This window comes from Diabrotica virgifera, chromosome 4 (genome assembly GCF_917563875.1).
Source record: "Diabrotica virgifera virgifera chromosome 4, PGI_DIABVI_V3a".
NCBI lineage: Eukaryota > Metazoa > Arthropoda > Insecta > Coleoptera > Chrysomelidae > Diabrotica > Diabrotica virgifera.
In genome coordinates this window covers 259,188,093-259,215,852 of record NC_065446.1, presented here as the reverse complement: position 1 = coordinate 259,215,852, position 27,760 = coordinate 259,188,093, and the positions used below count along the sequence as shown (strand labels likewise).

Sequence of the window (27,760 nt, the reverse complement as noted above, 5' to 3'; positions counted from 1 at the left end):
GTTTTGAGGTGGATGTGAGAGGTGGAATTCAGATTTTTGCAGATAAAGTTAGGCGACAACTTCAATAATTATAATTCACTTATGCTCCTTCTCAAATATGACCGGAACATTAATAAAAAATAAATAAAATATTTAAAAATTTCGAGAAACATCTAATTTGTTCTACTTTCTTTGCTTAATAACTTTAAAACGATAATTAATATAACGAAAGATAATTCAATTTTACTCGTATATTACTCTGGGCTAATTAGCAAAATTCATGGAAAAGTTATTTACCAGCAATTTTATGGCTGGAATCGAATTATAAGATCCTATATATTAATAATATAGGTATGCAAAGTCCGCAGATAGTGTGCTACTTTTTTTATAAACAAAATGGCGCCGACAAATCGTAGTTTTTCAATTATTGCTCTATAACTCTGAAGATTTTAACTTTACAACTAAAACACCTCAATAAAAATTCACCGCAATTAAATTCTGCATAAGCAAATGTGGGTTTTCCCAACAAAATCTCGAATTTTCAAATAAATTTTTTGGGCCAGTAATTATTTATCAATAATTATATAGCTTGGTGAAATAAAAGCTTTCTTGTTATAGATTATAAATTCAGAAGCCGGTGAAAATGAAACGAATATTTTAGCAACAATTCAATTATTAATTAACAATTTACAGTGGCAATAATAACCAAAATAAACATGAGACATTGATCAAACCTAGAAATATTATAAAGGTGTGATGCCTATTTAATATTTTGTCGACAAAATATAAATTTTTCATTTTTTGCATAATCTTTAAATGTTTAAAAAAATTGTTATAAACAAATTAACATTTCTCAGAAATTGTTTATTATATTCTAATTTAAAAAATACTTAAAATGCGTATTTCATAGGTCTTGAAAATGAATGCTTTAAAAAAATTTTCCAATCATTTGCAAAAAAGTTATGAAGCAGCAAAGTAAATATACGAAAGCTTCGTTGTTTATAATTTGTTTTAATTGTTTCAAAGCTTAAAAGTGAGTCTATGGTACAACCTAATTACTCACAAAGAATGTCAAAAATTAGTGCAATGGTTATATTTTAATCAAAGATTAAAAATACTTTTTTTTGTAATTTTTAGCGCAAGCGTAGGCCTGATACAGAGTCGGAGCTAAAATGTTCACTCGAAGCGACTAACACGCAGCATGCATTATTTATTAAAAGTGTACATCACGCGGCCGGTCGTCGCTCAGAGTGAAAATTTTAGCTACAGTACTGTGTTACTCTACTTTCGCGCGTGTAAATTACAAAAAAATATATTTATAATCTTTAATTAAAATATAACCATTAAACTGATAATCGATTTTTTTTTGTAAATAATTAGCTTGTACTTTAAACTCACATCTACGCTTTGAAAGAATTAAAAAAAAATTATAAACACAGTAGTAATCGTATGTTTAATTTGCTGTTTCATAACTTTTTTAAAAATGGTTGCAAGAAAGTTTTAAAGCATTCATTTTAAAGATATTTAAAATGCTCATTTTAGCTATTTTTTTAAATTATAATATAATAAAAACTTTCTGAGAAACGTTAATTTGTTTATAACTATTTTTTTTAAAACATTTAAAGATTATGCAAAAAAATAAAAAAATTCATATTTTGTCGACAAAATATTAAATAGGCATCTCATCTTTATAAGATTTCAAAGCTTGATCAGTGTATCATAATTATTTTGGTTATTATTGCTACCGTAAGTTATTAATTAACAATTGAATTGTTGCTAAAATATTCGTTTAATTTTCATCAGCTTCTGGAACTATAATCTAAACCAAAAAGGCTTTTAAGTCACCAAATTATTTAATTATTGGTAGATAATTACTTATCTAAAACTTTATTTGAAAATTAAAGATTTTGTTGGGAAAACCCGCATTTTCCGAGGAAAATTTTCGTCGGAGCAGATCGGTAAAAACGCGTCTCTATGCAGAATTTAATCACGGTGAATTTTTATTTGAGTGTTTTTGTTGTAAAGTTAAAATCTTCGGAGTTATAGAGCAATAATTGAAAAAAACACGATTTTCGTGCGCCATTTTGTTTATAAAAAAAGTAGCACACTATCTGAGGACTTTGCATACCTATATTATTAATATATAGGATCTTATAATTCGATTACAGCAATAAAATTGCTGGTAAATAACTTTTCCCAAAAATGGCCTATTCTCCGATAATCAGCCCAGACTATATTATGTTTTTGTTCAATGTTTTTCAACCACTTTGGTTTCAACTAGAACCTTCGTAATTCGCTTAAAAAATTCTTATAGCCTACTTAAACCGTCCACCAAATTTCATTAAAATCGACCTAATAGATTTTGCATAAAAATTTCGCAATCTATTTTTTTTTTTAAGTTTAAACTTTTTAAAAACTTTCTGAACAAAAAATAGACCATTTAAAAGGTTGCTAATTTTTTAACATATAAACAGTCTATCTAATACACCTTACAGAATTAAAATCGGATTATTTAAGCGCCAATGTTTCAAAGTCATAAAAAATTTTTTGGCTTATAAATAAATTCTTACTAATGAAGTAAAAACCTCACATGTAGGTAGGTGGTATATAATTTATTAAAAAAAATTTTCTAAAAATGATCCAAGATGGATAAAATCACAAACGTTTTCGGACCAATCAGTCCATCATCAGGTGGTAGAAACTTCAGATCCAAAGTAGTTGGAACTAGCTACATATTTAGGTCAAAAGACCTTAATGTAATAATAATTATGCCATTTAGGCTACAAAAATGTCGACAATAAGTCGATGTCACAAGAAATTAAATTGCAACGGTATATGATCCAGACATTGTGACACAAACCATATATCTAATTTGATGCTGTTCCTTTTTGTAGCTAGCCGCAAATACTCCATAGCCATGTTTACTGTACTGTCATCAATAAAATATAAAGGAAAAGATTCCTCTCATTGGCTGTATACCATAATAAAAACTTACTAATGAAGTAAAAACCTCACATGTAGGTAGGTGGTATATAATTTATTAAAAAATTTTTTCTAAAAATGATCCAAGATGGATAAAATCACAAACGTTTTCGGACCAATCAGTCCATCATCAGGTGGTAGAAACTTCAGATCCAAAGTAGTTGGAACTAGCTACATATTTAGGTCAAAAGACCTTAATGTAATAATAATTATGCCGTTCTGAAGCTATTTCCTTGTGGCATTTTTATGATTAATTATTTATATGGGAAATAAGCCACAATTAAAATGAAAAAAATAATTTTATTAACGTTTCGACGCCCAAATCGGGTGCCGTTGTCAAAATACAAAATATTACTAAAATAAACTAAAGTGTTGTTGCTAAGCAAAAAAAAATTCTTCTAATAATTTATTTAATCTCACTCATTTATATTGGCAATTCAGACATATATTATACATTTTAAAGTAGAAGACTTTAAAATGATATTGCCAATATTTATGAGTTGCGTTCCTGGGACGACTTACTGAAAGATAGTTCATTCGATTACATGAAATTAACCCCAACTCAAGAATATCCGTCATAAAAAATTATAGCATGTGATATGTCTTTAAAAAGACAACCAAATGCAACGACAGTAAAATTCTCGCGTTAGAGACTTCATAGTAAATCACAAGGGAAAACCAGGAAAAACCTTGTGATACTATCCCGACATCGTAAGTATTTGGTCTTACATTAATTTACTCTCAAAAAATAATACCAAATTCTGACTTGTAACATGTTTAAATTATAAATATTATTAATAATACTAGATATATAAGTAATACTAAAATATAAAATATGTACTAGCTCGATATTATTGACTTACTAAGAGGAAGTCAATAGAAAGAAAATACCAAGATTAGTAAGTCAATAATATCGAGCTAGTACATATTTTATATTTTAGTATTACTTATATATCTAGTATTATTAATAATATTTATAATTTAAACATGTTACAAGTCAGAATTTGGTATTATTTTTTGAGAGTAAATTAATGTAAGACCAAATACTTACGATGTCGGGATAGTATCACAAGGTTTTTCCTGGTTTTCCCTTGTGATTTACTATGAAGTCTCTAACGCGAGAATTTTACTGTCGTTGCATTTGGTTGTCTTTTTAAAGACATATCACATGCTATAATTTTTTATGACGGATATTCTTGAGTTGGGGTTAATTTCATGTAATCGAATGAACTATCTTTCAGTAAGTCGTCCCAGGAACGCAACTCATAAATATTGGCAATATCATTTTAAAGTCTTCTACTTTAAAATGTATAATATATGTCTGAATTGCCAATATAAATGAGTGAGATTAAATAAATTATTAGAAGAATTTTTTTTTGCTTAGCAACAACACTTTAGTTTATTTTAGTAATATTTTGTATTTTGACAACGGCACCCGATTTGGGCGTCGAAACGTTAATAAAATTATTTTTTTCATTTTAATTGTGGCTTATTTCCCATATAAATAATTAATCAATAATTATGCCATTTAGGCTACAAAAATGTCGACAATAAGTCGATGTCACAAGAAATTAAATTGCAACGGTATATGATCCAGACATTGTGACACAAACCATATATCTAATTTGATGCTGTTCCTTTTTGTAGCTAGCCGCAAATACTCCATAGCCATGTTGACTGTACTGTCATCAATAAAATATAAAGGAAAAGATTCCTCTCATTGGCTGTATACCATAATAAAAACTTACTAATGAAGTAAATTGATGACAGTACAGTCAACATGGCTATGGAGTATTTGCGGCTAGCTACAAAAAGGAACAGCATCAAATTAGATATATGGTTTGTGTCACAATGTCTGGATCATATACCGTTGCAATTTAATTTCTTGTGACATCGACTTATTGTCGACATTTTTGTAGCCTAAATGGCATAATTATTATTACATTAAGGTCTTTTGACCTAAATATGTAGCTAGTTCCAACTACTTTGGATCTGAAGTTTCTACCACCTGATGATGGACTGATTGGTCCGAAAACGTTTGTGATTTTATCCATCTTGGATCATTTTTAGAAAAAATTTTTTAATAAATTATATACCACCTACCTACATGTGAGGTTTTTACTTCATTAGTAAGTTTTTATTATGGTATACAGCCAATGAGAGGAATCTTTTCCTTTATATTTTATAAATAAATTAGTTTTGTCGCCGGGGGGGGGGGGGTCGTTCAACGGCCTGCTTTACTTAGATGGACTTACCCAAGCCTTTTTCATTTTTTTATGTATTTTGACCCGCAGAACAGTAACAGTTGATCCGGATATCGATAAGATTGTTATAAACAAAGAACTTGAGGAATTACATAACAGCGATTTTTCTTAAAACAAAACATTTTTGTAATTTTTGAGTAGGTAATTCTAAGCAAAAAATGTTCTTACAAGTTTTTTCGTAGGATGCATAGTTTTCGAGATAAACGCGGTTGAACTTTCAAAAAATCGAAAAATTGCAGTTTTTGAACGCGAATAACTTTTGATTAAAAATTAAAATAGATTCTGCTTACATCTTTTGAAAGTTTAGTCAAATTATACCGGTTTTGATTATTTGCATTGATTAATTAATGAAATTAATGAGATTAATGAAAATTAATTTTTTTATTGTTAAACAAAGCTATTTGTTTATGAGCCAAAAAACTGTTTATAATTTTAAGACATTGCTGAGGCCGCTTAAATAATCCGATTTTAAATCTGTAAAGTGTATTAGATAGGTAGAGCGCCGTGTCTTTTATTATATGTAAAAAAATTAGCCAACTTCTAAATGGTTTACTTTTTGTTCAGAAAGTTTTTAAAAAATTTGAACTTTTTAAAAAAAATTTAGATTGCAAATTTATTATACAAAATCTATTAGGTAGATTTTACTGAAATTTGGTAGACGGCTTAAGTATGCTATAAGAATTTTCTAAGCGAATTACTAAGGTTCTAAGTGCCACCGAAGTGGTTTAAAAACTTTGAATAACAACAGGCTTATTTTGCGCCCTTATTTTGTATTTATTGCTATATTGCAGAAAGGGTAATACTTTAAGACATTTTTAAGCAGTCCTATATTATACAAAATTCAATTATCTTTATTTTATTTTTGTACGACTTTGTTCCAAAACGAAACGTTTTAAAGTTATAAGAAAAGAAAATAGAAAAAAATCGATGTTTTTCGAAATTTTTAAATATTTTAATTTCTTTATTAATGTTTCGGGCATATTTGAGAAGGAGCATAAGTCAATTATTATTATTAAAAAATGAATAACCATTTTCAATTTCCATCGATATTATTATTAAGTTGTCACCTCACTTTATCTGCAAAAATCCGAATGCCACCTCTCACATACAAAAATAGACGTTTTTTCACACATCAGCCCTGGTCTACAAAGCAAGGGACATTTCTAAGTGATGAGACTGACATAATATTAGAAAGATGAAAGAAGAAACAGAATTAGATCATTGGATTCAGGGAAATTTATCGGATTTGTGATAGATAGAAAAATTAATCACAGTGTTGAAGCTAAATAAAAGCCCTGGAAGTGATAGCAATTCTGCTAAGTTTGAATGTAGTAGATCAAATATTTGCATTAAAAGAGCTACAAGCAGAAAGTTATCAGCACCACGTACCTATGTGTTATTGATTTTAAAGCAGGCACATGATAAAATAAAACGAAATTAAGAGACGCCGCAGATAGACACAAGGGGCGCAATAAAATTAAGAAGGAAAATTTCAAATACCAGTTGACCCGCAGTTTACTATATTACAAAAGACACCAATGTCTTGCGTACGCGGGTGATACAGGTATAGTATCCAAAATTAAGAATGAGTTGGAAGATGTGTTTAAAAGATTAACAAAATTGTCAGATACTTTTGAATTATAAAATGATGTACAAACAACAAAATACATGCACAATAGGGAACATCCATAAACTACGTCATTGAAAAGGGGGAGGGGGTCTTTGCTTATTACGACGATACCTATACGACAGTGGGGAGGGGGCAATGAGTGCACATCCGACGTCGTTTGATGTTAACGAAAATAAAAAAAATACCCTATTGTAGTATTAAACAGAATTAGTAGGTATATTACTTTTATCGCATTCTTTTCATTTCGTTTTTATCACTCACAGCCTTAATAATATTGCTAGTACCCCAGGCTGTGGGTGAAAAAACGTGATATAATTCAGGAATTTTTGAAACCTATCAGGTGTTGTAAAGAACGATGCCAGGAATAACTTATACTAAAATGTGACCAAAAATATTGTGAGCTTTTTTTTTATTGCGATTTTCATTTGTTAAATTTGCAATTTTTAAAGATTTTTAATTTTGCAGCTTAGGATATTGATTCTAGAGAAAAACTTTTTAATAGAAAGTTGTAGTAAATTAAAAAACTTACAATTTGAGTTATTGGTTATTGCAAAACAGCCTGCGAAAGGGCCAAAATCGCCGTTTTTTACAATTGCGTTATTTATTGTACAAATATTTTTTTATTTTTTAAAGCTTTAAAATAAAGATCTTTCCATTCCAAACATAAAAAAAAATGTAAGGCCGGATTAACTAATTTGTTGCTTAGATATTATAAATTGTTTATCCCAAGAGGTCAAATGTCGAAGGCTATAACTTTTTGAAAAAAAATCGTAGAGAGTTGGTGAAACATCCAATCTCCTTCTAAAGAGTTATATTTTCATATTCTGATGTAAATAAATGCGTAAAACATTTTTAACCCTCTAATTTTTGGGTTTGAAAATAAGGGGGCAAATTTCGTTATAAAAATTTAGAGCTGAAGCATGAGTTTTTAACTTACAGATTATTGTTGATTGAAGACGAAACGAAGATTTATAAAAAAATAAAAAATTTCTACGACCAACTGCAGCCGAGCTAAATGTTGGGTTGGAAAATAAGGGGGCAATTTCGTTAAAAACATTTAGAGCTGAAGCGGCCCTGTACATCCTATGAGTTTCTAACTTACAGATTATTATTGCTGAAGACGAAACGAAGATTTATAAAAAAAATAAAAATTTTCTACAACCAACTGAAGCCGAGGTAATTGTTTCTTTGTTCTTAAATCGTAGTGCCTTTATTTATAACAATTAAGAAATTATTTTACAGTCATTGACTAAAGAAAGACTTATATTATCTTAAAATAAAAATTATTATAAAATATAGTTACATTTAATTCTTAAAAATTATTTTTAAAATCGGTGCTTTTGCGAGCGGCCGAATTTTGCAAATCGCCCGGCTCGCTTCAAATCCGCGCGCTCGGAAATTATTTACGTAACTTGTATTAAATTTTGACCGAAAACAATTTAATAATATTACCATTATAATATACAGTCTATTTACCACTGTATTTGTTTTTCTTGATAAACTTTTATATGTGAAATCTCATTTCTGAAGAAATAATATTACAAAAATGATACATTATATGAAATATATAACTATATTTTTAATTTTTCCATTGTTATATAAATATAATAATAATAATGTTACTTCTTATTATACAATACAAAACTTTTTCTTCTTGTAGTGACTATCCGTTTTGGATGTTGGCGACAATCATGGCAATTTGGCAAACCCCATTTGGAAACTGAGATCCAGGAAGGCGAAGGATTACCTTGCTAGAAAATTTACGTACGTCGTTCAACACAACAACTACAAATCTTTTTAGAGCAGCAGTACCGATTTAGTGTGATAGTACAGATTGCCATGATGGTCGCCAACATCCAAAACGGATAGTCACTACAAGAAAAAAAAGTTTTATATTGTATAATAAAAAGTAACATTATTATTATATTTATATAACAGTGAAAAAATTAAAAATATAGTTATATATTTCATATTACAGTGGAACCTCGATAAGTCGGATTAATTGGGACCGCGGCCGATCCGGGTTATCGAAAATCCGGGTTAGCCGGAGAATGTGGTAAAAATTACTAAAATATAGTATACTTACAGATAAACTCAATTATAATTGCAAAAACGTGAAATACATATAATATGCACAGTCATGGGCGCCCATATAAACATTTTCAGGGGGGCCAGACGTGAAGATTTTACACATTACATTTTGTACACTATGGATAACAATATATAGTTTAAAGCATCCGAAAAGCTAGGGGGCCACGGCCCCCTGCCCATGGGTATGGGCGCCTATGTGCACAGTACATCTAAACTACGTACAGTTGTATACAGTATTGTTCATTTTTTGGTAAAAAACTCAGTCAAACTGAAAAAATGTTTGTTTTGTCTGATGAAAATCGGTCCGAGTTAACCGGACTTCCGGGTTATCGGAGGCCGACTTATCGGGGTTCCACTGTATATGTATCATTTTTGTATATTTCAATATATCAATATTATTTCTTTAGAAATGAGATTTCACATATAAAAGTTTATCAAGAAAAACAAATACAGTGGTAAATAGACTGTATATTATAATGGTAATATTATTAAATTGTTTTCGGTCAAAATTTAATACAAGTTACGTAAAAATTTTCCGAGCGCGCGGATTTGAAGCAAGCCGGGCGATTTGCAAAATTCGGCCGCTCGCAAAAGCACCGATTCTAAAAATAATTTTTAATAATTAATTTTCTATATTTTATATAATTAGTCTATATTTTATAATAATTTTTATTTTAAGATAATATGTCTTTCTTTAGTCAATGACTGTAAAATAATTTCTTAATTGTTATAAATAAAGGCACTACGATTTAAGAACAAAGATACAATTATCTCGGCTTCAGTTGGTTATAGAAATTTTTTATTTTTTTATAAATCTTCGTTTCGTCTTCAGCAACAATAATCTGTAAGTTAGAAACTCATAGGATGTACAGGGCCGCTTCAGCTCTAAATGATTATATCGAAATTTGCCCCCTTATTTTCAAACCCAAAAATTAGAAGTTTAAAAATGTTTTACGCATCTATTTACATCAGAATATGAAAATATAACTCTTTAGAAGGAGATTGGATGTTTCACCAACTCTCTACGATATTTTTTCAAAAAGTTATAGCCTTCGACATTTGACCTCTTGGGATAAACAATTTATAATATCTAAGCAACAAATTCGTTAATCCGGCCTTACAATTTTTTTTTATGTTTGGAAGTGAAAGATCTTCATTTTAAAGCTTTAAAAAATAAAAAAAATTATTTGACCAATAAATACCGCAATTGTAAAATTGCAATAACCAATAAACGAAATTAAACTTACCATAGCTCAAATTATAGGTTTTTTTAATTTACTACAACTTTCTATTAAAAAGTTTTTCTCTAGAGTCAATATCCTAAGCTGCAAAATTAAAAATCTTTAAAAATTGCAAATTTAACAAATGAAAATCGCAATAAAAAAAAGCTCACAATATTTTTGGTCACATTTTAGTATAAGTTATTCCTGGCATCGTCCTTTACAACACCTGAGAAGTTTCAAAAATTCCTGAATTATATCCTGAAATCGACCTATTTTTCACCCACAGCCTGGAGTATAGCAGTTTTGTACAGAATAACAAACAATGAAACATTGTTCTATGTATTTAAACAAATGCTTCTATACAGAACAACGTCTGGAAGCAATAAATATTAAACTGTTCATTTATTTACTGAATACTATGTGTGAAACAATTATTCTACAAGAATGAGAACTCCGATAAAATTATTGTCTTTTGTCTCAATAAAGCTAATTATGGGATATTCCACGAACATACGCCTGTTTTGGATTACTTCGACAACGAATATTTTACTGTGCAACATAAGAAGTACGAAAGTAAATGGCGCTAATAATTATTCCAATAAACAACAATGTAATATGCAATTTACTTTCGTTCTTCTTATTTTGCACAGTAAAATATTCGTTATCGAAGTAATCCAAAACAGGCGTAGGTATGTTCGTGGAATGGCCCATAGTTGTACAGTGAATTGAGAGAAAAAAGTACGTGGATATTAATGAGCTACATGGTAATACTGATTTGGATACATTCGTAAATAAACTTTGATAGCTAACTTTAAAAAATCCAGAAATAACATTGAATTTTAAAAAAATCTCTAAAAGGGGGGTCATAAGTTGCAATTGCGACGTCGGTATGAGGGGGGGTCAACTGTAAACGACGCTTTACGACGTAAGGGGGGAGGGTATTAAAACGTCCAAAATTTTTACGACGTAGTTTATGGATGTCCTCATAGTGCGATTGATTATTAGATAATTCTTCTATATTTATGCCATTATTATCGAAAACTATGACTCTCTTGTAAGTTGTATAAATAAGCTATTTAGTTAATTTACATGAGGCATTGTGTTATACGCTTCGTTTGTCTTAACGTGGTCTTAAATCCAATAAGTCGTTTGTCCATCGACCATCTGTCTTTTTTGCAATGTATCTCATCGATCTGCTTCTTAGTCTGTTTTCGAGGATGTTAGCCAACTTATTTATTTTTGTATTTTTTCGTTTTTAACTCTTCGTAAATATTCTCAGTTATAAATAATTAAATTGCTGAATTGTGGGTTCTGGAAGGAGTAGGAGAAAAAGACCAAAGAAGACCTCTGGGGAGACACTTATACAGGACATGTCGGTAAAGGTTATTGAACTTATGGAGAAATGCAATAGGGAACTTGCATAAAATTTTAAATTCGAAAGAAATGTTATAAATCACAACACAACATAATTTAAAACGTATCAAAGATAAAAAAAGTTTTGTTTGTCTTTCGTTTGGCCCCTAAAGACGATTAAAAATTCAAATTATACCAGCCAGCGCAAAACGCGTCGTGACGTCATCCGGTTATATGTTTACACTTTGAACCAACAAAGTAAACAAAATTGAATAAAATTTTAAATTAGACATTATAAACGTCAGTAGAAAATACAGTTATGTGACGTTACAAGTGTTTTTGATCGTTTGAACTATTCATAGAAAATTTGCACTTTTACAAAATGGTTTTATTTTCCATAGTAAACCTTCTTTCCTTTCCTTCAATAACTATATCAAACTCCAATCTTAACAAACTGGTATATATTATTAAAATGACATACGATAAATGGCATTAGAATATAAATATAGTCGGAAAAATGAAAGAATACCCATGAACGAATATATAAAACACGCTGTACTTTCCTGTCACCGTGTCACAATGAAAACTGTCCGGTGCAAGTAAATGTAACAATAATTATTACATGTACTTGCGCTGGCCAATTTTTTGTGTGACATGGTGACAGGAAAATACAGCGTGTTTTATATGTTCGTTCATGGGTATTCTTTCATTTTTCCTACTGTATTTTCCTTTATTCCGCGACGACGAGCTGGCCAAATACCCAAGTAGGTGGTGGCCAATAAACTAAAGAAGAAGAAGAAGAAGAATATACCTAAATATAACCATAAACGGAACCATTTAAACTATGTGACGTCACGGGTCGTTTGAACTATTTTAAAATATAGAAGACTTTGAATTTGTACTTCTAAGTTATTATGAGTTTTTAAAGCGTGAAATTTTGGAAATCTCATTTTTATACAATACTAAACAATATTATAATGTAATAAAAAAAAATGTGTGAGTTCCCTATTAGGGAAGCCGACCCCGCAACGGGATAAAGCAAAGATAATGATGATAATAAATAATTAAATTGAACTGCAAAATAAGCACAAACTTACTCTTTCTTTCTCCAACGACTGAGATTCCAGTAATTCTTCCGCGAATTCTTTTATGACCTCCCAGGCATGATCTGTGGCAAAAAAAACACGAAATCATTATAGCCAGGAAAATTTGAATTTTTGAAATTATTTCATTTAAATACAGTAGCAATAAAAATTGCTTGTCTGGTACAAATTGTTTGATAACAATACGAACAAAAGTATTTTTTACAATCTGTACTTTGTATTTTAATCTAAACAAAATTGTTCTTATATCATTTTGCACTGATTTTATTAAGTTGACGCTTACGATCGTTTTTCTCGACTTTACCTATGTCCTCTTCTTCTGCGTCAGCTGCTACTACACAAAACCTGATGACATATTTGTCGTTGACGTTCGATGGAACCATATGGAGTTTTCCAGAAGCGTTGATGCTGCTCAGCAACTTCTCGTTTAATTTGTCATTTCCTTTCAGTCGAAAACATACAAGACCTAACTGAAATCAGATAAATTATATATTCGTTTATAAAAAACAAAGCATATGTAACAATAAATTATTTATGAAGGGTGTTTTTTTTTCGAATAAATTGACTTTATCCGAAAAATAATCTTTTGGCTTTATAATCTAAATAGTATTTCTGGCATACGACTGCCACGGCTGGCTTTGATTTAGTCTAATCCGGAGGTCCAGTTTTCGATGAATTTTTCCAACATTCGTGGCCGTTTATCGACAATAACGCGGCGAATCTTGTGCACCAAGTGGTCAATCGTTTCAGGCTTATCACTTATCAGTGTATACTAGACTTCACATATTATCCCCACAGAAAATAGTCTAGCGGTGAAAATAAATCATTTGTGGCGCGAACTGTGTTACATGTTGAAACCACATATCTTCCACATCACGGTTTTTCAATTGAAAAAGTCAGTAATCATTGTTCTATAGCGGTCACCATTATCTGTAGTCTGTAATGTTCTGGCCAGCATCGTTTTTGAAGAAGTACGGACCAATAATTCCGCCAGCCCATAAAGTACACCAAAGAATTAGTTCTTATGCATTTAATGATTTCTCAACATACACTTGAGGATTGTCTTCACTCCAAATACGGCAATTTTGTTTATTGATGTAGCTATTCAACCAAAAGAGAGCTTCATCAGTAAACAAAATTTGTGTAGTTTCCATTCTTGCACGAGTTGGACTTTGTAAGCACGCAAACCAAGATTTTCCGCAAAATCTTCCATAATGTGGATGGACATATATCCAACTGCTATGCACAATATCCAACTGCTGTGCACGATGGCAATATAATGATTCGGGTGTTCCTCTCTGCTACGCTCTACAGCAGCAACAACTTCTTCTGTACGCATTGTACATCTCTGTGAATGCGTATTATCATTTAGAATAAACGTAAACGTGGTGTGAAAAGGTTCCATGATTAATCGAATTCATTGCTCTGATGAACGATTATGTTGACCATAAAATGTTCGTGGTGCGCGATAAAAATTTCGAATAAAACCATGATTTACAAAATAAATTTACACAATTTGGAAGCTTTGTTCAGGCGTCAGTCTATTCATATTGAAACGACAAAACAAACTAAACATAAATCACTTGACAGCTGTCAAAATGAACACCAGTTAAAAAAGTATTGCTAATCTTTCTTTACCTCTACAAAAAACATCCTTTATTATGACATCTGACATATTTATATGAACAATAATTTCTAATTGTAATACCCTAAACCTCTTACTTTGACTTCGTTACATATTTCAAATCTTCTATCCTTCGCCACATGCTCTTCAAATCTATGCGCAAGCGTTATGTGGTTCCTTATGTACTTCTGTAGTCCAGAAATGCCGTAGCTCCTCAGGACGAACCATATCTTCAACGACCTGAACCGTCTGCTTAGAGGAACCCCCCAGTGTCTGTAGTCAATTGTAGCATCTGAATATCCGTGTTGGAGGTATAAGGGATCGACTACAAGCGCAGAGGTCAGTCGAATTCTGTCTCTGACCTAAAGAGAAATACAAAAATGATAATTAAGTGTCATTATCTGAGTTGATAAATGGATTTTGATGAGTAAACAGGAAAAACACATGAATATTTCACAAAAGAACAGAAACTATATAATTATTGGAGAAATATTGGATAGCTATTGAACCCTATTAGCGGTACCAGTTGGAAATAAAATTAGAGGTAGACCAAGCCCTATACACTGGCCCCACGTTGGGCGCCATTTAAATGTATACCAATGTGTAAACCTTTTTGGATGTTGCTAGAAAGTTGATAATCCTAATATAACCACTTACCCAATACGTAGAGCAATCAAAATTTGTCAGCAGCCACTTGTTGGGGTTTGTGTTGAAAGAATCCGCGTACTCGATGCCTTTAAGAAGATACTTCAGCTCTGGACAGATCATGGCGCTTCCTGCATACGCTGCATCCACATGCAACCAAACGCAAGGAAACTTCTGGCATACCTGACCGATTTCTTCCAAGTTGTCGAAAGCGCAGCAAGAAGTTGTTCCTAATGTGGTAGATACGAAAAATGGAATGAGACCCATGGTCTCGTCTTCTTCCATAGCCTATAAAGCAAATATTGTATAGCTTAGAAGTGATTTTGTGATTTCAGTGTACTTTAATCAAACGACTAACATACTTTCAAGTACAAAAATACAGAAGCAAATTTCATGTGGATAGTAGTCGATATAGTAGTTTTGTAAGGAATATTACTTCTCTTCACTCTCTCTTAGATCTCATTCTCTCATCAGCTATCGTTGCCAAGTCTATTTTGCATTATATTTTCCTTTTTTTTTCTGTTTTCTTTCAGTTTAGTTGGTTTAGGTTTCGTTAGTAAGTTAGTAGTAATAGGTAAGTCACGGTTTAAAGAGATAATATCCAATCAAAGAAAGGAGATCGCAAAAACGAAAGAAAAATAAATTTTCATGAACTAAAAAATCCGGACATACCAAATGTATATAGAGAGCAAATAGAAGATAAAATAAGAAGAACGTAGAAAAACATACTGACATTGCTAGTCAGCATGTTCTACAAATAAATAAAGGAATCATAATGAATACAGGAAGATATTGACATTGTCACATACTCTAAGGACAGAAGAAGTAGAGGACCACCGCATAGAAGATGGATTGATAATGTAGAAGAAGATCTTAAGATTCTAAATGTCCAAAGATGGAGGGAAATTGCTAGGAATTGACGGGAATGGCGACTTCTCTGCGAGCAGGCCAAGGTTCACAAATAATTATCGAACCAATTATGATGATGATGAATCATAGAACAATGATAAAATTTCAACAGAAATACATAAGATAGAGGAGAATACTGACTTCATATAGAACTGGAAGACATAAACAGAAATGTATAAGTTGGAGATAATATTAAAGTCACTGTAAAATGGTAAAATATTTTTCAATTTTATACGAGGTATGTAAAAAATATGAATTTTTCTTAAAAGTTAAGTGCATTTGTTATTCACAATATTTTAATTAGAAGGATGTAATTGAACACTGAAAACATATCTTTTTAAGAAACATATCTTTTTAAGACACATATCTTTTTAAAAACATATCTATCTAAACATTTTAATTAGAAACAACTTTTCTTAATAACAATTTTCGATATTGTGAAATATAAAGGTACTTTACTCTTGAGTGAAATTCATATTTTTTGACATACCTCGTATAAAATTAATAAAATTTGATATTTGATAAAACTGATAATAAAAAAGTTATCAATAGGTTCCAAGTTACGCAGACATACTGTATAAGAGCTAATAATTTTTTTTTGTTGAACATTTATTATTGTTGAAGCTTATTATTAAATGTATTTTAGGTAAGTTTTACAGAAAAAAGTTTTGATCACTTTGTATAAACATTTTTTTAGCTGGTAATTTTAGGTTTTTGTATTACATTTTTGTTATCTTTCTTAATTTTCTCAAAAAGAAATAGTCTGTTTTATTTCTAAAGTAAAACAATTAAGATCATTTTAAAGACTACATTCTAAGCTTTAAAAAGCACCTATAAAATTGTAATAGATCTGTTCAAACTTGAGTAATACCGTCTTAAAGCGGTGGTAATTCTATAAAATTACGAAGATTTCAAAAATTACATTTTTTGAGACGTCATATCATTTGAATTAAATTTTTGAGATTTTTTTTAATGAAACATCGTTTAGTAAGATGTTTGAAAGGTAAGTTGTGCAAAATTGAGAGTTTTAAAAGAAAAATTGTATTAGTTACACATTTTTAAATTATTTTTAAACAAAATTCATGTAAGTCTCACTTTCCGCCCACACCGTACTTATGAACATACATTTTATTTCTTTTTATTATAACCATAAGATAGCTTAATTATTCTTCTTTCATGTCCAATTTGTAAAATTTCATTTGATCCATTAGTTAAAGAATTAGATTAAAATAACTCAACCGTGCACTTCGCCGAACGCTAGTTTACAGTGCGCCAATGTTTGTGAGAAGGGTGACTTTAGCGTTATAAATAAAAAATTATAGAAGCTACAGATTTAATTTCAGAAAAATCTTTATATAAGGTTTTTTGTAAAATTTTCTGAATTTTTAATGTTCAAGTCAATTTTTTTCTAAAGTTTATATTTTCGGAGTTATTTAAAAAATCATCTAATTTCGCAGTTCATTTGTTTAATAAAAAATAAAGCACCAACTTCTCGAGTAGAACTTTTTGATATATTGTTTATTAAACATTTCTTAATTCAATTACAAAAAGTTCTATCTTGTTTGATTTTTTCCGAAGTGAAAATCTATATGCCCTCCCCTATATTATGTATATAAATTATACTAAATAAATAGGTGTAAATACACTAAGCACCAAAATTAACGCACCACCTTAAAGATGTGACATTTTTGATGTCTCGTATTTCCTAAACCTGTTGTCCGATTTGAGTGATTTTTTAAGTATAATATACTTAGCTTTATTCTTCGGAAATATCCACGTAACAACACTAGTGCTAAAGAGGTAAGTGCCATTGTATACCGGGTGTAACAATGATAGGGTGTTTTGTCCTCAAAGTTTGGAAAACCATGTGGAATATTCTAGCGTATATAAAATATTGAAATTAAAACTTGACTGTAGCCTTAGGCTTTCTTAACATTTTGCTTTTTGATTCATTCGCTTATGTGGGATAATAACAAATTTAGGTACAATAAAACTAGCAATGTTATTCATCAATACAGGGTGTTTCTAAATAAGTGCGACAAACTTTAAGGGGTAATTCTGCATGAAAAAATAATGACCGTTTGCTTTATAAACATATGTCTGCAAATGCTTTGTTTTTTATTGCTCTAAAACTGGTTAAGATATGCATATGAAATTTGGTAGGTTTTAAGAGGTAGTTATGGCGCATTTTTTTGACATACAAATAATAATTTGATATTCACCATTGGCGTGTATACGGGTATAAACATTATAGATACATCCAGTATGCACGCCAATGGTGAATATAAAATTCTTAACTGTATGTCAAAAATGCGAAATGATTGCCTCTTAAAAACTACCAAATTTAATTTGCATTTATCTCAACCGGTTTTAGAGCAATAAATAAATCGTCAGTTTGTTAGAAAAAATTCGACATCCCGTATTTCGGAAACAAAGCATTTGCGGACATATGTTTATAAAGCAAACGGTTATTATTTTTTCATGCAGAATTAGGTACCCCTTAAAGTTTATCGCACTTATTTAGAAACACCCTGTATTGATAAATAACATTGCTAGTTGTTAAAGTACCTAACTTTTTTATTATCCCACATAAGCGAATGAATCAAAAAGCAAAATGTTAAGAAAGCCTAAGGCTACAGTTAAGTTTTAATTTCAATATTCTATATTCGCTAGAATATTCCACAGGGTGTTCCAAACTTTGAGGAAAAAACACACTATCATTGTTACACCCGGTATACAATGACACTTACGTATTTAGCAATAGTATTATTACGTGGATATTCTTGAAGAATAAAGCCATATTATACTAAAAAAATCACTCGAATCGGACAACAGGTTTAGGAAATAAGAGACATCAAAAATGTCCCATTTTTAAGGTGGTGCGTTAATTTTGGTGCTTAGTGTAGTTTAATATAAATTAAAAATAAGTAAGTGTAAATACATTAAAATAAAAACTAAGTAAATTAAGTATTTAAAGTCATTAATAAATTAAGTAAAAACGTTACAATAGTAAAAGTTATATGGCAAGGAATCTCATCGAAATAGTTCTCTATTTTCTCATTTAATAAATTTTTATTAAGGAAATCGTCTGATACAAGATAAGAATGTAGAGGCGCTGTGCCATTCGAAAATCAAACGTTTTTTTGTTTGTACAAAAGGCCCAATTCCGTTGACGGTGTCAATAATCGAGCTCACGACAAAAATTAATTTTCCAAATTCAATAAGGGCCGAAAATGCTGCAGGTCGCGGGAAAATGAAGTGAGAAAATGTGGTAGTGTTGGCAGAATGAAGAACGTTTTATCTGATCGTGTCAAAATTGAAAATTTATCAAATATAATTTGGCAAAACCGCAAAAAAGGTGTTCTTAAAATCATTCAAACAAAATTTACAGATAGAAGTTGAATAAATAAATTTAAAAATTTAAGATAGTAAGAAATGATATATAAATTTCAACAAATTTTATAACAAAATGAAAATTAAAGACAGCGTATATTTCAATTCATTTCAGAGGTGACCAGCATCCTTTTAGGTACGTTTCACCCTCTTTAGGGATCATCAGAGAGACTCTATGGTCTACTTGTAATGATATGATGCCTGCAGCGTTTCCATATCGGCGCAACCCCGGAGTAAATTGGAACCTGCCGATGTGGATGCGCTCTGTAGTGAAGAGGCGTTCCGCCGGAGCTGTAACTGCAGAGAGCGGTAGCCGCCACCTCCGCAAAGAGCTGGCTGATGGGTAACTGTGTGTCGATGTTTGATTGGGGACTACGAGTCTGAGTGTGTAATTATATAGATAGTGTAGCAAAAGAATGAGTCACCGGCCGCAAGTAGCAGCTCCGAACGGTTTGATCTCGAGAACTTTCTGGTAGAATAACGATATACGTGGAATCGGAGGAGGCGCGGTGGTTGGAAGGTCACACGATAGCCAGAGAGCTGGCGTAGCCTGGAATGATCGAGAATAATGGCTAGAGTATATAACGATACGAATTTTGTAAATTGAGTTAGTTGATAATATAAATTCGATCTGTAACTTATATAAATAAATTCGTATAAACGAACCGAGAGTATTATTTTAACAGTAATTACGCTACAATATATTGATTCGTATTATATATACTGTGATGTTATTATATTTTTGATGATAGTTAAAAATGATGAATTACTGCATCCGTACATTACAAATCCCCAAAATCTGGAGCAAAGCTAGAGTGGTTGCCCTCTTAAAACCAGGGAAGGATCCGGCGGATACAAAGAGTTTTAGGGCTGTCTCTCTTTTGTGCCACCTTTTCAAGGCATTTGAAAGAATGATACTGAACCGAATCACTGAATATGTGAAGACTAAAATTATTCCAGAACAAGCAGGATTCAGACCCGGAAAGTGCTGCTGCAATCAAATTCTTAATCTCACCCAAGATATTGAAGATGGTTTTGAACGGAAAGAAATAACGGGAGTAGCGTTCATAGACCTAACTGCCGCCTATGACACAGTTAACCATCAACGGCTACTCGCAAAACTCTACGAAACTACAAAGGATTTCCGACTAACAAGGTTAGTGAATTGTCTCCTCCAGAATAGACGCTTCTACGTAACGCTCCAGTCCAAGAACAGTCGGTGAAGGGACCAAAAAAATGGGCTACCACAGAGAAGTGTCCTCCCGTCGATTCTATACAACATATACACCAACGACCAACCCATACACCAACAAACAAGGCACATTATTTACGCTGATGATACAGCTGAGGCAGCTCAGGGAAGAACCTTCAATGAAGTCAAAGTGAAGCTGACAGATGCCCTGGGAGACTTAGCTCTATACTACGATAAAAACTATCTGAAACCCAATCCCACAAAAACCCAAGTATGTGCTTTCCACCTGAGAAACAAGAATGTCCGAAGGCCGTTGGAGGTGGAATGGCGTGGTCAGATGCTGGAACACAACGAGACGCCAAAATACCTTGGCGTCCGTCTGGATAGAACTCTGTCTTACCGATACCACTGTCAAGATGTCAAGAAGAAAGTAAGTGCCAGAAATAATATCATCCGCAAGCTCAAAATGGGGAGCACAACCACACACTCTCCGCAATTCTGCCTTGGCATTATGTTTTTCGGCCGCGGAGTTTGGAGCACCAGTATGGGCAAACTCTGCTCACGCAAAGAACGTCGACGTGGCTCTAAATGAAACGGTTCGTATAATATCGGGTTGCCTGAAACCGACACCTACCGAAGAGGTATACCCCATAGCTGGGATTGCTCCACCACCTATCAGGAGGAAGGTCACGTCAGAGGTAGAACGAAAAAAGCAGGAGAGGACCGAAGACCAGGAGGACGATAACTGCGACTGTGGCGCGGTTCAGACCAGCCGGCATCTACTATCATGCACAGAGATGAGAGAGACCTGCATAGAAGAAGACTTAATTATAGCAAATGACAGGGCCATCTATGAGGCCAATCATTGGAAATACAGAATTTAAAGTTGTTGGTGGTCCGGACACGGAAAGTAAGTAAGTATTATGATAGTTATAAAAACAATTTTATTTCTTTTGCAGACGACCGCCTAGGAAGATTGCTCCTGAACGGGGAGAAGATAGAATGATATTTTATTTTATTTTTAATTTTGAACTGTATATAAATATCCTGAATGTATTTATTTTATTTTTAACCTGTGTTTTACTGAGTCTGTTGCCCAGAAAGAACTACCCAACACATACTCTGAACCGAAAAGAAAACAAGCCGTATTCCAATGCTGAATTATACAAATAATTCGCTTACAGACGCTGGTAGCGACATCTACTTAAAACGGTTCGAAGTTTTAGATCCGAAGAACTAAAGACTTCTACTGGAACCAAGCTCTGGTAAACAACCCAAATTCATAATTTCTAAAACTTGCAAATCAAACGAACGATAAATTAGAAGAAGACTAGGAGGAATACTACCTGTCTAGTCATCTAGATAAAAATTCCATAATGATCCATAAAAGGGATAAAACATACAGATTGTAAGAGGATGTTGGTCACCTCTGAAACGAATTGAAATATTAGCTCTCTTTCATTTTCTATTAGTTTTACTCCTATCTGAGTAAGGGGAACCCTTACTCAAATCCGTAAGATTCGTTGGAATTTTTACCTAGATAAATAGACAGGCAATGTAATTCAATTTTAGATTTTCCCTAGTCTTCTTCTAATTAATTGTGCATTTGCTTTGCAAGTTTTAGAAAGCACAAATGTGGGTTGTTTACCAGAACTTGGTTCCAGTAGAAGTCTTTAGTTCTTTGGATATAAAATTCGACCTACATGTTTTATTATAAATCTTACGACAGTTATTTAGATATAGAGTTAATGGTCTAAAGTAGAGTAGTTCTATAAGTCTATTCTCACCATCAAAAGAGTTTTTCCTCTCAAAGAAGATTTCTCGTCTGGTTCTAAAATTCTCAGCTTCACGAAACAAATCATCGCAGCCTTTTCTACGCAGGAATGTGCTTCTCTGGAACAGTATGCCATGAGTTTGGATAGAAGTAAGCCTTCTTCAACAAAAGGATGCTGTTGCTTCAGTCTTTTGATCGCTTGAGCTCGCGCAGCCAACATTGAAACCAGAACGCATTCACTGGCTGATGTCTGAAATAGATAAATCAGAATTAGGATAATATGGGAGAAGGTAGCATTAAGATTGCACTACTTAGGTCTAATGTGGCAAGCTCTTAGTATGAGTAAGGTAGATTAGATAGTGTTGAATGGCCTCCTCGTTCGCCCGATTTGAATCCTAAAGATTATTTTTATTGGGGATACATAAATGTATGTTAAAGCATAAAGTTTCTTACCTGAATGACACCCCCTCCTCTGCTTCCTTCCTTAAATGCTAAAAATTGATCGGGCAATCCGATGGCTTTACCTAAATTCAAAAGAGTTAAAAATAATATTTGACAATAATTTTTTCAGATTACCTAGCCAGTCCAGTACTATAGTTTCCAGTTCTGTCAATGCTGGACTTGACGCCTACAAAAAAATAGGTATGTATAATACAAATACAAATGATAAATCTAAATAGAATAGAACTAAAATAAAAATGTATACTATTTTTATTCAGTTGCAATACGAAGCCAAAACTGTCTTAATTTTTACTTAGGTTAGAGAGCGCGGCCAGCACTCTTATCGACGATTTCACCTCTTGTTAGAGGCTCTTCAGAGAATGCATAGGCTGCTATCTCTACTCCAGGTAAAAATGTTCGACATTTATTAGTCCCCCCATTGCAACTGACGTGAAGGTAGTAGGTGCGTAGCGGCATCTGCTAAATGAAAGTCTAAGTTTTTCAACCTAATAAAAATATTTGTAAAATATTTTTAAAAGATATTTAATTGAAAAAATTTTTTGGACCATTTTCTTGGTGACACCTCCATGGCTTCTAAAAATTGCAAGCTAGATGGATGCTGCATTAAAGACAAGAGGGAATTCTAAAAAGTTGCAATTCACAACCCCGTCTACAGCTTGGTAAAGTCCAACGGAAAATGGACCTAGTTACTCTATAGGAGTAATACTAATAAAATAAAAAAAATGTATACCATTTTTATTCAGTTGCAATGCGAAGCCAAAACTGTCTTATTTTTTACTTAGGTTAGAGAGCGCGGCCAGCACTCTTATCGACGATTTCACCTCTTGTTAGAGGCTCTTCAGAGAATGCATAGGCTGCTATCTCTACTAGTATTACTCCTATAGAGTAACTAGGTCCATTTTCCGTTGGAACTTTACCAAGCTGTAGACGGGGTTGTGAATTGCAACTTTTTAGAATTCCATCTTGTCTTCAATGCAGCATCCATCTGGCTTGCAATTTTTAGAAGCCATGGAGGTGTCACCAGGAAAAGGGTCCAAAAAGTTTTTCAATTTTTAAAAATAGTTTACAAATATTTTTATTAGGTTGAAAAACTTACACTTTTAGAATAGAACTGAGTTCTAAAGTTCCACCTGGTATCATCTTGGTTACGTTTGGAAAGTCTCGTAGATACTTCTGCGAAAGATCACTGGTTAGAAAATAATAGAAAATAAAATTTAATTACTTTCATATTAAAATACGCAAGTGGCTTAAAAAGTTTTATTTATTTATGGTTTGGTGGTACAATCTCAGCTACTACTTTGCAATATTAATACTTACTTACAATTACAATATTAATAATACTTATTATTATGCTCCCTACTTCAAAAAGTCATAACTAAACAAGGAACGAGAGCCAGATAATAAAATTGAAGATAATCTTCGTTTAAGCAAACTAAAGCATTTTTATGCATTTTCCTTAGCAATGAAAGCTTTAAACACATTTATCTCCAAACGTGGTGTTTTGAGTTGTGTCGCTATTGCATCCCATGAGCGATATGAGAACTATATGTACATATGCGAAATTATTAAAATAATTTCTTACATATTAAGTTGTGTGGACTCAGTGGCGAACAATCTCCGTCGGGGCCCCCCCGCAGAATTGGAAATGGGGCCCACTTGAAAAAATTGGTAAGTGCGGCTTGTGTAACAAAAACTTGTTTGTTAATGTATTCATGCACTGTTTATAACAACTTATATTTTTTATCTTTATTGGTATAGAATAAAATAAAACCAAAAATTAATAGCGTAGGCGCAAAATTTAGTACCAATTCCTTTTTAAATGCATTCAGTTTTTTCGATTGATGAGAAAACTAGTATTTTTGAAAAATTTAAATGCAGAATGAAAGATTACATTATTACCGAGGGCCAAAAGTCACTGAAAAGTTACAGGGGTGAAGAAAAAAAGACAATATTTAGTATGATTTTTAATTTCAAATATCTCATTCAAAAGAAACATTTTGTTTATTGTAAGGGACTTTCAGCCTTCGGTTGTAATCTTTCATTCTGCGTTTAAACTTTTCAAAAATATTTATTAGTTAGCTCAGGATTCGAAAAAAATGCATGCATTTAAAAGGCATCAGTCCGAGATTTTGCGCTTACACTCTTTAACCTTCGGATGACCAAGCGGGGGAAATTTGGACCCCAGCGTATGTTTTTCTTTAATAAATTCAAAAGTATTTCAATTTTTAACTCATTATTTTTTTTATTTGACTTTAATATCATTCTAGATATCCTCATATTTTGAAATAAAAAAAAATTCCCTATATTTTACGAATAAAAAATATATTCTGCAGTTGATGTTTAGTAAAATTCCGTCTATGTGTAATTCCAAGTAGTTTTACGCTAATGACGTCGACTTTGCAAAGTAACGAGACACTTACTCAACATACCCATGACACTAATACTCATGTTGTGACTGGCTAAATGACATAAAGTCCATGCCATAAAAAAAACTTAATTTTTTTGTTAATTGTCATTTTTCACCTGGGGTCATTCCCCCCTCCCCTTGGTCATCCGTGTAACAAAAAAAGTTTGGTCATCGGAAGGTTAAATGATTACATTATTACATAGTATTATTTTATGAGATGAACAATTTTCTTCGTGCACTACTATCAGCAAATATATCTACAATTTTATTGATATCTATCTGATGGGCAACTTCGTTTTTAAATACTTATAAGCACTAGAGAAGATAACCGTGCTTCGTGCTTCTAACATTGTACTACGAAGATATGGTTTTACTAATTTAAGTTTAGAAAAGGATCTCTCTGAACTAGCGATCGTGCTGGATAAAGTTGAAAACAAGATGTATGCATGACACACTTGTGGTATTATGCAAGCACTAGTGCAGTGAATATCTATAAGAATAATTTTGGCGGCATCGGCATCATAAATAGAGTTTGCCGATTCTAACTATGTCCTTAATGGTTTTCAGACAAATTGCAGTTGCTCTAAAAGCTCATTACTTAAACTGGCGATTGACGGGTACTTAGCAACTAATTTACTGGCTTCTGCGAAAACTTCTGGATCCGATTTGAAAAGATATCCACTTCTAGGATCTATGACTTTAAAATCGTTGTTCACTTTGTACATACATACTTACACATCCAGCTTGAATTTGTTCAATGACTACATCGAGATTTCCGAAAAACACGCCTACTCCATAATATATAATATGTATTATATATCTTCAGGGTTTGAAATGCGTTGATCGTGAAATAATTCATCAAAATGCTTCCTAACTCTACCAAACCTTTTGATTTTAAAAGTACAGGAAAAGCCACAAGTAGTGTCAAAATCTTTGAATTGTTATAAAAATGACATAGTTTTGCCTAAAGATTTGACAAAAATTCTTTACAGTTACGTAAAAGTACTACATTATTTTGTAAAATAGATGGGAAGGCAAATTCGAACTGTTCCATTTTACTTTTTAAATTATTAGCTGTCATTCTCTACTCATGATTTATTTTAGACAGTGTTTTTAAAATTGATATGTAGTTCTGCTTTACACCAAGCACAGTTTGAAATCTGGGCATCCAGACCTAGTCAACGTAGTCACTGATAGCGTTTTTAGAGTAAGAGATTTTGGTTAGACGTTTTTCTGCATTGTTTGCTAAATCGAATCCAGGGAAGTTTTTTAAGATTTCCAGGCACTGCTTAAAAACTTTGCGTACGCATGAGTAAAATAATATATCTATAAACATTTTTACATAATATATTAGACGACAAGATGGGGCCCGTGATATATTGGGGCCCCCCGCAAGCTTCATGCTGCGGGGGCCTCTGTTACGCCCCTGTGTGGACTGTAGGTTGTGGTTCAAGGGAATTGATAGAGATAATGATGTAATACAGATAACATCTAATTAATTTTATAAAAAATCTTACCAAACTTAATTTTACTTTTTCGTGTCTGGATCCGACTGCAGTTTTTCTGCCCAGTATCAGGTTACACTACACCCTTTGTATTTGCGTGCCATAAATCATCGAAAGTGCACTGTGATGGGCAAAGTCTGCATACTCTCAGGTGCTCCACGTTCTGTATTTCCCCACATTCACGAAGTGCGTCGATATCTGTCTTGATGCACATTTAATGAGGTTATGTTTTACAGGGGCAGCACCTGTGTGTATGCGGTTGAGTGTCCGCCAGGTTCTCCAGTCCAGGTTCATTCCATTAAATCGTTCTGGATGTGGGGGGAACAGTTCGGGTGGTTCGACGCTGACATTTCTCATAAATCTTTTCTTTGATTTAAGTCGGCTGGTTCCTGGCGGTTCGTCAAACCCGTATAATTGGTGCCTTTCATCGAAAGTTTGCCTGAACTTCTCCACATATTGTGAGGCCTACGGTCGTCTGGTGATGCGAATCCATCTTACCAAAATCACTGATGAACTCGCGCATCGACTAACGTCACATATGCAGGATTCACACGCGATCGTTTCTCGTACATTTTGGTTTTATCGGACTAGCGGTTTTGCCTATAACGGATCAGCAGTATTTTTCACTTTATTGTCTTTAACCTTCCGGTGACCAACCTTTCTTTGTTACACGGATGACCAACGGGGGTAAAAAATTACCCCAGGTCAAAAATGACCTGGAATGAATGTTTTCAGCATTTAAATCTTCATCTTCATCTTCTATATCATCATAAAAATCGCTAGCAGTAACAATTTCCTGTAACTCAGCCTCAGTATAATATTTGCGGGCCATATCTTATATGTACACAAAATACTAAGAAACTATAATAATATACGCCAGGAAATAATAATAATGACTAACTGTAGCAGACAGGAATGTCATCATTCGTACATAACAGGCACCACAGTCTAAAAATAGATTTTGATAACGCGCAGTGTAAAACTACTTGGAATTCCACATAATAGACGGTATTTTACTAAACATCAACTTCAGAATATATTTTTATTCGTAAAATATATCTAGAATATCTAGAATGATATTAAAGTCAAATAAAAAATAGTGAGTTAAAAATTGAAAATACTTTTGAATTTATTAAAGAAAAACATACACTGGGGTCGAAATTTACCCCCCTTGGTCATTCGAAGGTTAACGGATTCGCGTATTTGTTGCCTTCAAGAGGAGAC

At 32.4% G+C, this 27,760-nt stretch overlaps 1 protein-coding gene across 3 annotated transcripts in view; it reads right to left on the bottom strand.

Annotated features, from left to right (window-relative positions):
- Positions 1 to 27,760, bottom strand: part of LOC126884135 (aromatic-L-amino-acid decarboxylase) — an 80,167-nt gene that overhangs the window by 20,460 nt on the left and 31,947 nt on the right. For all 3 annotated transcript variants that reach the window (XM_050649993.1, XM_050649995.1, XM_050649994.1), the window contains exons 3-9: positions 22,739 to 22,790; positions 22,616 to 22,686; positions 22,176 to 22,412; positions 14,907 to 15,182; positions 14,348 to 14,611; positions 12,930 to 13,095; positions 12,620 to 12,690 (exon numbers count right to left, since the gene is read on the bottom strand). In XM_050649993.1, coding sequence (XP_050505950.1) covers positions 12,620 to 12,690; positions 12,930 to 13,095; positions 14,348 to 14,611; positions 14,907 to 15,182; positions 22,176 to 22,412; positions 22,616 to 22,686; positions 22,739 to 22,790 — 1,137 coding nt within the window. The remainder of the gene's footprint in view (positions 1 to 12,619; positions 12,691 to 12,929; positions 13,096 to 14,347; positions 14,612 to 14,906; positions 15,183 to 22,175; positions 22,413 to 22,615; positions 22,687 to 22,738; positions 22,791 to 27,760) is intronic.